This window comes from Pantherophis guttatus, chromosome 8 (assembly GCF_059756535.1).
Source record: "Pantherophis guttatus breed Tessera chromosome 8, ASM5975653v1, whole genome shotgun sequence".
NCBI lineage: Eukaryota > Metazoa > Chordata > Lepidosauria > Squamata > Colubridae > Pantherophis > Pantherophis guttatus.
The window spans coordinates 24,286,062-24,296,402 of NC_142070.1; the positions used below are offsets into that span (position 1 = coordinate 24,286,062).

Genomic DNA, 10,341 nt, shown 5'->3' on the forward strand with positions numbered 1-10,341 from the left:
GTGCGCTTATGCACGCCCCTTACAGACCTCTTAGGAATGGGGTGAGGTCTACAGTAGATAGTCTAAGGTTAATGTTTTGGGGATTTGGGGAAGAAACCACAGAGTCAGGTAGTGAATTCCAGGTGTTGACCACTCTGTTGCTGAAGTCATATTTTCTGCAGTCTAGTTTGGATCGATCTACCATGAGTTTGTGTCTATTGTGTGCTCTTGTATTGTTTTGGTTGAAGCTGAAGTATTCATTGGCTGGTAGGACATTGTAGCAGATGATTTTATGTACTATGCTTAGGTCAGACTGAAGACGGCGAAGTTCTAAGTTGTCTAAACCCAAAATGTCAAGTCTGGTGGCATAAGGTATTTTGTTGCGAGCAGAGAAGTGGAGGACTCTTCTTGTGAAATATCTCTGGACTCGTTCAATTGTATTAGTGTCCGATATGCAGTGCGGGTTCCAGACAGATGAGCTGTATTCAAGAATTGGTCTGGCAAAAGTTTTGTATGCCCTAGTTTGCAGTTCAATATTCCCGGAGAAAAAATTACGCAAGATTAGGTTAACAACTCTTAATGCTTTTTTAGCAATGCTGTTACAGTGAGCTCTGGCACTTAGATCATTTGAAATGAGTACTCCAAGGTCTTTGACAGAGTGAGGGTCATCTGTTAGGTCATATCCATCCAGCTTTTATTTTGTGTTCTGATTTTTTTTGCCACTCTGCTAGAGAGAAGTTCCCTGAAGATGGGCTCCAGGACGAGTTCAAAAGCTCAGAAGACAAAATCTGGTGATACTGTAAAATCTCCATTCCCACCCCACTCCAGGGGAAGGGTACTGCAAAATCGCCATTTCCTCCCGGTCAGCTGGGACTTTGGAGGCAGAGAATAGATGGGGGTGCGGCCAGTCAGAATTTTTACTACCGATTCTCCGAACTACTCAAAATTTCCGCTACCAGTTCTCCAGAACTGGTCAGAACCTGCTAAAACCCACCTGTGGTTAGTACTCTCCCTGAGAGCTCTCCCTGAGGCCAGTTGGGGGTTTATATGTCAAGCTCACCTGTGTCAGAGTGCAAATAGGTGTGGAACTTTCTTGGAACTACAATGGGTGTGGCACCTTCTTGGAACAAGTAAAAGGAGTTTGGGATTTTTCAGAACACAGCCTTCCCTCAACAGAGGGGGAGGAATCTGACACCACCTATTTTCTGTCTGTTCCAGGAAATAGGTACTGTGTTCCAACACAGTAGACAGGAAATAGGTGGTGTCGGATTCCTTCCCCTCTGTTGAGGGAGGGCTGTGTTCTGAGAAATTCCCAAATTTCTTTTACTTGTGCTCATTCAAGTACATTGTTCAGATATTAAATGATCTAGGAATGCTGCTAACCTCTCTGTGTGTTTTTTAAGCAGCTGTTGCAAGATTGTAAATGTAGTTTCCATCTTGTCCTTGTCTTATGAGTATATGACTTAGATAGGGTGATAGTAATCTTATAAAAAGAGATGCCTGGTTTTCCACAAATCAATCTCATGGGCAAAGCACAAAGGTGGTTTAGGCCTGACATCAATCCTGTGGAAAGATAGCATCATCTGATTACCTAACTTGGAAACTCAACAGTGAAGTATTTACAGATCAGTTGCAAAAAGTGCTGCCAACGTATTCTGTACAAGGTTCGTAGAGCCAAGAACTTGTCACTCCTGAGTTGATTGCTGGGCTCAATTTCTTTACAGATTTGGACCAGCAGCCAAGAAGATTCTTTAGGTCATTTGTTTTATTTGGTTCAGGGATTCATTTTAAGAAAGAATGAACAAAAGATAATGTTATTTGATTTTTTGGGGTCCAGCCATATTCAAGACAAATTCATTATTTTACTCCTTTGTCAAACATTTTATTGTTTTGTCTGTTTAACAGGCCCCTCCAAGGTTTTATTTCAAGTCCCCAAATGCAATGGATATTACTGTAAAGCTGAAGTTCCTTGGTAACATTAAGACTTGTGGCCTTCAACTCCCAGATTCCCCAGCCAGCATAGATACCTGGAATTTGGAAAATATATGCTTTGCTAATAGGTTACCAGGGATACAAAGGGATACAAGAGATGGGATACAAAAATCCAGATGACTACCATATTAATATGGAAAACCAAAACCAAATGGAATAATGAAATTAGATATAAAAGTGATATAATACTTGGGTCAGTCTAGAGGATCTCTGGAGGGCCCCCTTTCTTTGGCATTAGGTTCAAAAAGTGGAACCACAGAGTTAAGGCAATCCTCCTCAGCTGGAAAGTTCAGGAAACACCATCACGAGCAAGATATCACATCTAGCTAAGCAAAGGTAACCACAGATATAACGGCGGGAAACTTGGATAGGTTTGCAAGAACACCTGTGACCCACTTAAGAGGGGAAACACGTTAGTAAGCTTGTAGGGTATAGCAGCAAAGGGAGGGGGGAATTATCGCTATGGGCTGTCAGAAATGTAACCAATCCTAAAATGTCAAAAGTATGTATAAATGTAACTGCATTAGAATCTTTTTTTCGTCCACTCTTTGCTTCTTGTGTTGCACTGAACTTTGCGCAATAAACCTCTCTGATCACCCATGAAAATCTTGTGAGTCTTAATTTCTATAACATTTCATGGCGACCATGAAGGGACTCATAAGAAGGAGCCATTGACTCTCCTGGCAGATTTAGTCCTGCACAGCTCTCGCTATCTACCAGGCCGGCCAACCCTCCGTTGAAGGGTTCAGTACATCTACAGCCACAGCGGGATCACATTGCCCGCACTCGAAATCATGCCAAGGATCCTCAGGGTGACAGACCGGTTGCTGAGTGGACGTCCAGGACCAAAAGACCTGCAGGCGAGTATGGAATAGGTCTGTACCCAATCTGTAGGATTGGAAGCTGGGAAGGAACATCCTCGACTGGACAGATAGGCGTGCCTAAATCCAGATAGGTAGGAAACTGTGTGGGTTGGTTCTCCTAATGAGAGTCCGATTGCTTACAGGACCAGGAGTCGAATCGTATCAGATTCTAAAGAAAAAAAAATCCAAGTTGTGGCTCCTCTAAGAACAATAGTTACAACCAATGCTGCCGGAAATTTGGTAAACAATTGATCTTTTAAATTGGAAACAATAATATGGATCCTTTTCTCAAAATTCACAACAGATAATTGAGTTAATGGACTCTATTTTTAAAAGTCACCAGCCTACCTGGGGTGACATTCAAACTCTTTTGACTACATTATTAGATTTGGAAGAACAGGAAAAGTATAGATTAGCTAAGGAAAAGATCCTTTGCCAATTACACCCGGGAGACACAGCTAATGACCAACAACAAAGAGATAACATTGGAAAACCAGATGATCCTGATTGGAATCCATTGAATGCTAATCATATAACTGAATTACTTCAGTACCGGGGACTGGTGATGAGATGCCTTCGTGATGCAGGGAGGAAACCTCAGAATTTCTCCCTCATTACTACAGTGATACAAGGGAAAGATGAAAGTCCTCAAGCCTACTTGGAACGGATCATGCAAATGTACAGGGAACATACAGGAATAGACCCCAACGCTCCTGAAAACTGCCTTTTGATTGCTGAACGATTTATGACCCAGGCATGGCCAGACATTAAGCGCAAATTAGCAAAAGTGGAGAGGGTGGCAGGAAAATCTTTGGCTGAGATTGTCGAAATCGCTTCCAAAGTATATAGAAACCGATCAAGTTGAAATGTTGGCAGCCGCAATAACCCATATGCAGTTGGGGCCGAACCAATGTGCCTATTGTAAACAGACTGGCCATTGGAAGGGTGAATGTCCTCGAAGGCAAGGAGAACGTGGAACAGGAGGTTTTGGACAGAGTCGGGGAAGGGGAAGAGGATATCAAACTCCTCCGCAAGGACAATTCCATAGGCAGAAGTGTCAAAGAGGTGAAGGGTGCCAAGGAGGGTACCGACCTCGACCACCCCCTCCTGAAGAACCAGAGGAACTAATGGCCCTAGGAGGATTAGAATGGGATGATTAGAGGGGTCAGGGTTCTCAGGAAACACCCCCGGAACCCATTGTAAATGTTAGGGTGGGAAAATATACCGTCCCTATGTTAATAGACACTGGAGCAAGTAGGTCAATATTAAATCAACCTCTTGCAAAAATGTCAAAACAATGTATCAAAGTTCAGGGTGTGGCTGGTACTATACAATCCCAATCCCTGACTCAACCAATACAATGTCAGATCGGGAAAGTGGTGACTCAACATCAATTCATTTATATGCCCGACTGTCCCATTCCACTGTTAGGCAGAGATTTGCTCCAGAAATTGCAGGCACAAATTACGTTCTCAGCAGACTCCAATTATTTTACTTTGACTCACCTGAATACTGAAACCTGGCGCTTGTTACATGTGTCAGAGCCCAATTCGTCTAATTCTTGGAAAGCATTTAATGTGTCTTCTCTCTGGGCTGAAGATAATCCACCTGGCTTTGCAAAATATGCCACTCCAATTCAAGTCGATCTATGCCCCGGAGCATATCCTGTCAATATCCCGCAGCGTCAATATTCCTTAGAAGCAGTACGGGGTATACATGAATTTATTAGGTTATATTTAAAGGAAGGCATTTTGCGAAGGTGCCGCTCTCATTGGAACACCGCTATTTTACCTGGAAATTGGAGACCTGTACAGGATCTGAGACCCCTCAACCGGCAGGTTCTAACTGTCCATGCAATCGTGTCCAATCCCTATACTCTTTTTAGTAATATCCCGGCTACTTCCCAGTGGTTTTCAGTTATTGATCTTAAAGATGCTTTCTTTACTATTCCTTTAACTGAAAAGAGTCAATTTCTTTTTGCTTTTGAGTGGACTGATCCCGATAGATATACTCAATATACATGGACTCATTTACCCCAAGGTTTTAAAAACTCTCCTACACACTTTTCTCAAGCTCTAGCTAATGATTTGCACCACCTGATTCTTCCAGTGCCTGATGGCATCTTTTTACAGTATATAGATGATATTCTGATCACAGGTGACACAAAAGATTCCTGTTGGCAAAATACCAATGCCCTCTTACATAGACTACAGGATTGTGGCTATCGAGCCTCTCGTGAGAAAGCCCAATTAGTGCAGAATGAGGTTAATTACCTGGGGTTTATTTTAACTCATGGGAAAAGACTTTTAGGAACGGCTCGTATTCAAGCCATACAACAGATCCCCATCCCAATAAACAAGCATGAACTTCAAGGATTCTTAGGGTCTTCTGGATATTGCCGAATGTGGATTCCTAATTTTGCAATGATTGCGACTCCTCTTTACGAAGCGACCAAGGGAAAGGATACTGACTCCTTCAATTGGACTACGGAATGTAAAAATCCTTTTGAGACCTTGAAATCATTGCTCTCTACTTCCCCCGCTTTGGGTTTGCCAGATTTGACCAAGCCTTTTCATTTATATGTTGAGGTCAGACGTAATGTTGCATTAGGAGTCTTTACTCAACGTAAGGGAAAGTGGCAACGCCCTGTAGCATATCTGTCTAAACAACTTGATCCGGCTTCTAAGGGATGGCCACACTGTCTCAAAATAATTGCTGCCATTGTTCTCTTGCTAGTCGAAGCTCAGAAACTAACCTTTGCTTCTAAAATTCAAGTTTACACTTCTCATGCTATTTCTGCGATTTTGGAAAACAAGGGACACTTGTGGCTTAGCAATCAAAGACTGCATAAATACCAAGCGTTACTTCTGGATTCTCCGGATCTTACATTCCATCAATGTGCTACTTTAAACCCTGCTACCCTTTTACCTTCACCAGACACTTCTCTGCCTTTACATGATTGCTTAATGACTATTGATGCATCTTATTCATGCAGACCTGACCTTTCAGATCAACCACTGTCAAAATCTGATTACACCTGGTTTACAGATGGTTCTAGTTTCATGGAAGGTGGCATCCATTACACTGGATTTGCAGTAGTCTCTTTGAAAGACACTATTTGTTCTGGGGCCCTCCCTTCTTCCTGGAGTGCACAGGCTGCAGAATTGTGGACATTGATTAAAGCTATGATTAAAGCCAAAGGAAAATCCGTGAATCTTTATACTGATAGCAAATATGCTTTCCTCACTGTACAAGCTCATGCTGCCATTTATCGGGAGCGAGGATTTGTTGATTCCTTGGGAAAACCCATACAGCATTTGATATTAGTTAAGGCCCTCTTAAAGGCAGCTCAACTCCCCTCTAAGCTGGCACTCATTCATTGTCCCGGTCATAAAAGAGATTTGTCCGATATCTCAAAGGGAAATCGTAAGGCAGACGCAGCTGCCCGATTTGCTGCCAGACAGGGTGAGCCATATTCTAACGAACTCTTTGGAAAACTCTATTTCCTGGATGACTTCATCCAACAACATACGCCCTCCTACACCAAGACAGAAACAGAACAATTCCAAACAGACTTAGATGCGACTTTCCGAAATGGATGGTATTATTTGCCTAATCAGCAACCTGTTATCCTAGCATCTTTAGCCAAACCTTTAGTCATGCAAGCACACTCTTCTCACCATTGTGGAAAAAGTTCTTTAGCACAGTTACTTAATTGCGCCTTCTACATTCCCCTCTTACCCACACTTGTTGCTTCTGTAACTGCGACCTGTGCTACTTGTGCCCAGGTCAATCCTAGACAAGGCAAGAAACCCCCTCCCGGGGTCCAGCCGGTTACCTTTATCCCCATGGACTATCTGATTCTGGATTTTATCGATATGCCTAAATGCCAAGGATACTCTGCTTTGTTAATGATTATTGACTCCTATACTGGCTGGCTTGAATCATATCCCTGCCTCAATAAAACTGCTCTAACTGTAGCCAAATGCCTTCTAAAAGATATCATTCGTCGCTTTGGTTGTCCTTCACAGCTTTCTTCTGATAATAGACCCGAATTTGTTCACAAAATAAATCAACAACTAGCAGACACTATAGGCACTAGATGGCGCTATCACTGTTCATTTCACTCCCAAAGTTCTTGAAAAATTGAACATGCTAACAGGACTCTTAAAACCATTCTTACTAAAATCTGTATGGAAACTCATCTTCACTGGCCTCAAGCTTTACCTTTAGCTCTTTATATTTGTAGGACAACTCCACGGACCAAACTTCAACTTACACCATTCGAATTATTATATGGTTTTCCACCTACTGTTACTCGTAATACACTCTCTAGTGTTGATTTATCTATTAAGGGGGGAATAGGGCAGCAAGAATTGTTAAAACAGGTACAGCAAATTAATTTACAACAGCAAAAATTAAGGCATTATGTGATGGAACAAAACCCCCCACCAATAGCTTTGGAACCTCATTGGTTCAAAATAGGTGATAGAGTATGGGTAAAGTATTGGAAGGATAGCCCTTTAAAACCCAAATGGAAAGGCCCATAAACTATGATAATGTGTTCTCCTTTAGCAGTTAAGACCTTGGAATCTAAATCCTGGATCCATTGGACCAGACTGAAAAGTGCTGAACAAACTGATCCAGTCCAGTATACAATAAAGGCCACTGATAAGTCCCTAGTGCTGAAATTCACCAGAAAGCATTCTACTGAACCTGACCGGAAAAGGGTTCTCAATGTATGATGCGAAGGACTCTGCTGAATCCTACTGGCAACGGATTCTCTACGCACAATCTAAGACAACGAGCCTTGCTGAACCACCCCGGAAGCTGGTTCCCTGCGCACGGCAGAAGAAGAGAATGGAGGAGAGTAAAATGAATTAAGAATCTAACCATTTGTCAAGGAATGGAAATCCGCTCATACATAGCTATAAGTGCATTAGGGTTAGGTTTAGCGTGTGTGATTGCTTTTATTGTAATTTGCTGTGTAGGATACCTATTATTCTGGAATCGCCCCAAAACCCAAGGAACTGGTACTGAGTTAAAAACTAGTAGCTGTGCTAGGAACCAGTATGAAACTCCTGTAGATACTTATGTTTGAGGAAACTTGGGAGTGGGGACTCTGTATCGCTGTCCTACTCCTGGGACTGTGGACATTGTGTTTAACAAAAAAGGACTGGTTCTGTGGGATACCTAAGACTGATATTGCCCTACAAGTCACATATTCTCCCAACCCCCTTCCTGATGTAGTAATTCTGTAAACTAAGAGGGTTGGGATTGGATAAGAACCCTGAGTCGGTAGGAAGGAGATAACGATGACTCTCCTGTGGCTTTGGATATTATTTATTATTATTATTTATATTATTGGATATCTTTTCCATGAGCATGGGTGTGTGTGTAGAGGAAAATGGAGTTTTCTTCTTGTGTGGGAAAAATGCATATTTGTGTTTACCAACAAATCGGACAGGAACATGCACACTAGTATATCTGTTTCCTGAAATGGGTGTTGTTGGTGGGGAACATACTATCCCTGTTCCCCTCATGGGACATGTTCAGAAAAGGGCACCTATCTTGATCCTCCTATTAGTAATCTTAGGAATGGGAACAGCAATTGGAACAGGTGTAAGTGGGATGACACACTCCATAATAAAGTTTTAGCAATTGTCAGAAGAATTTCAAGAAAGCCTGAATCAAATTGCTGGGTCCTTAGTAGAAGTCCAAAATCAGATAGATTCTTTAGCAGCATGGTCTTGCAAAATCGACGTGCCATAGACCTCCTAACGGCAGAGAAAGGAGGTTTGTGTGTATTCCTAGGAGAAGACTGTTGTTTCTACATGAACAACTCAGGTATGGTGAGAGAGGTTGCCAAGGAATTGCAGGACCGAGCATCTAGGATAGGCCAGAGGGTACAAACAACAGACATGTGGTTTTCCTGGTTGCCTGGTCTGACTGGATAAAACAGATGCTATTCATATTGATCTGTGCTACAATGGGCCTCGCTTTTATTCCTTGTGCAATCCCTCTACTCAGACAGCTGGCTAAAAGAGCAGTGAAGGAGATACAAGTTGAGAAAGAGTTAGTTTTGATGGAATGCCACCTTGACCGTCAGATGGACTCTAATGCCCTTGATGAAGATGAAGATTCTGATACAGATACATATGTACAATTTGCACCCATAGAAATGGAGAGAGTGCCTTCAGAAATTGAGGATTGAAAGTCATTTCACATGTATCTTTTCTGTCTCTTTTATTATGTACCCCTATCCTGAAATGATTATGCTATGCAAAATATTATATGCTTGCTTACTTATTAAAAAGTATAGAATGGTTACCTACTGAAAATCATGAACAGATGGGAAGCAGTGGAAGTTTCTGCATGGAAAAACTTCCAAAGGGGGGAAATAATATGGAAAACCAAAACCAAATGGAATAATGAAATTAGATATAAAAGTGATATAATACTTGGGTCAGTCTAGAGGATCCCTGGAGGGCCCCCTTTCTTTGGCATTAGGTTCAAAAAGTGGAACCACAGAGTTAATGCAATCCTCCTCAGCTGGAAAGTTCAGGAAACACCATCACGAGCAAGATATCATATCTAGCTAAGCAAAGGTAACCACAGATATAACGGCAAGAAACTTAGATAGGTTTGCAAGAACACCTGTGACCCACTTAAGAGGGGAAACACGTTAGTAAGCTTGTAGGGTATAGCAGCAAAGGGAGGGGGGAATTATCGCTATGGGCTGTCAGAAATGTAACCAATCCTAAAATGTCAAAAGTATGTATAAATGTAACTGCATTAGAATCTTTTTTTCGTTCAGTCTTTGCTTCTTGTGTTGCACTGAACCTTGCACAATAAACCTCTCTGATCACCCGTGGAAATCTTATGAGTCTTAATTTCTATAACAATATTAACAGAACATCATAGAGATATTGAAGAGTAATTGTTTGATTATTATATAGTGATAATTTGGATCTTGTAACACATACCTGTCATACCTAGTTGTCATAGCTGACAACTAGGGTTTCCTATCCCAGTGTCCTAACATGGTGCCTTTCAGAAGTATATAACAGAAATTTCTAGAATGTTCAAAAGCTTCCCAAGAATGTGGCCTATATTCTTAGGTTTACATTAACAGCTGGTTGCTATGGGATTATTGATAAACCCATAAATCAAATATTGGTAAACTTGAGAAATAGAAAATAATATTTATAGTTCAAGGTTGAATTGTGGGGTCCTAAGATCAGAGAGCACCAAGCACCCCACAATCTTGAGAAAACATATTCAGCAGTTTTGCAGGTATTCTTCTCCTGTTTGGCTATCTTCATGAGAACCTTCATGAGAAGGTTGGAACTGAGAATCTCATGAAGGAAGAGAACATTGTTTTATTCCATTTATCTAACCTTCTGACAAAGATTTAAAAATATATGTGCCAGCCAGGTTTGTGGACAGTTTATCAGAAACTAAAACAATAAAGCTTTTCCTGGGTTCAAACTCTTCACAATGTATG

At 41.5% G+C, this 10,341-nt stretch overlaps 1 protein-coding gene across 1 annotated transcript; it reads left to right on the top strand.

The window, feature by feature from the left end:
* The first annotated feature begins 4,066 nt into the window (after nucleotides 1-4,066).
* Nucleotides 4,067-6,976, top strand: LOC117679866 (uncharacterized). Its single transcript, XM_034442149.3, has one exon. The coding sequence runs from the start codon at nucleotides 4,067-4,069 to the stop codon at nucleotides 6,974-6,976; it is 2,910 nt and encodes a 969-aa protein (XP_034298040.3).
* The last annotated feature ends 3,365 nt before the right edge of the window (nucleotides 6,977-10,341 follow it).

What these genes read in the sequence shown, in the direction of transcription:
- LOC117679866 (XM_034442149.3), top strand. Translation starts at nt 4,067, where the DNA reads ATGTTAATAGACACTGGAGCAAGTAGGTCAATATTAAATCAACCTCTT.